The 1,322-nt window shown below is 68.5% G+C and overlaps 1 protein-coding gene across 1 annotated transcript in view; it reads left to right on the forward strand.

The window, feature by feature from the left end:
- The window catches only part of ZNF385A (zinc finger protein 385A), a 19,933-nt gene that overhangs the window by 5,180 nt on the left and 13,431 nt on the right, over positions 1-1,322 (forward strand). Inside the window, exon 3 of the mRNA XM_025191490.1 lies at positions 183-346. Within this exon, the coding sequence (XP_025047275.1) occupies positions 183-346 (164 nt within the window). The remainder of the gene's footprint in view (positions 1-182; positions 347-1,322) is intronic.

The raw sequence follows: 1,322 nt of genomic DNA on the forward strand, positions 1-1,322 counted from the left end.
GGGGGGGGCCCGCGCGCTCCGGCCGGGGGGGGGGGGGGGGGGGGGGGGGGGGGAGCACGTACTGATGGCCACGGCACGTGCCTGTGTGTGTGTTGGCACATGCGTGTGCAGGGCCGGGGTGGCACCGTCCCAGGCAGGCCTGGGGACAGCCCCCCCCCTTGCTGACCCCCCCCATCTCCTAGGGACCCTGAGCCGCGTACCCCCCATGCCCGCCATGCTGCGGGCGCCGCCGGCCATGATCCAGCCACACCTGGACCTCAAGCACTTCCTGTCCTTCCCCGTGGAGGCCCCTGCGCCCGCCGGCATCTTCCCCACTTTTGGCACGGTAAGGCCCCGCCAGGCACTGGTGGGGCGGCTCAGAGTCACAGGCATCCTGCGAGGGGCAGGACCCTGCCCTGGGGGGTCACGTGCTAGGGGCTTCAGGGGGGTGTTTGTGCTGGTCTCCAGGTGCCCAACTCCCCTGGGCCCCCCACCCCATGCCCTGCCCTAGGGCATGGCCCTGATGCCACCCATGACCCTGAGTGTGATCTTTGATCCCAGCCATGCTCTGAAAGCGCGACCTCCGACCTGGAGCAGGAATCCTGACACCGCCAAGCTGAGCATGTGACCCCTGGCCCCAAACAGGAGCTCAGAGCGTGACCTGTGACCTCAGGCCCCAGCCCCAGGGTGGGCATGACCCTGCTCCGTGCCCCCTCCAAGCCAGTGCCCCCCACCTCTCCCCCCGTCCTGAGCTGAGCACAATGCCTCCACGCTGCAGCGAGCGACCTGGGGGTGCCCATGCCCTGCGACCCATGTCCAGCTCTGGCATCAGCTCTGGCATCTCCGTGGCAGCTGGCAGGTGACAGGGGGGCCATGATTTTAGTGCAGGACCCAACCCAGGGCTCAGGGGTGCCCAGGCCCCTTGGCCATGGTCTCCCTGTGACCCACTGTGCCTCAGTTTCTTCAGAGTGCCATGGGCTACACCCCTGCACCCTGCTTCAGCTGCCCCTGGTGTCAGCGTGGCCTTGTCCGGCTCGGTCCTGGGGCCACGTCTCCAAGCCGTGATGGGGCCAGGGATGGGGGATCCCGGGATGCCTCCGATTTGTGGGGGGAGCGGGGTCCATGGTCTGATGCTTGGTGCAAATTATGCAGGGGGGGCGGTTAGCATGTTCAATGCTGCTTTGCATAGACATGGCCCGTGGCCCCTGTGGCATTTGGCCCTGCTGGGCTCCCTGGCACTGGGTGCTGGGCTGCAGGCCCTAGCGAGGGGCAGGAGGGCGAGGCCAGGTCTGGGGGGACCCAAGGGCTCGGTGCCGTGGCACAGACCCCACTGCCACGGCCAC

Source organism: Alligator sinensis, unplaced genomic scaffold, assembly GCF_000455745.1.
Source record: "Alligator sinensis unplaced genomic scaffold, ASM45574v1 scaffold149_1, whole genome shotgun sequence".
NCBI classification, from domain to species: domain Eukaryota; kingdom Metazoa; phylum Chordata; order Crocodylia; family Alligatoridae; genus Alligator; species Alligator sinensis.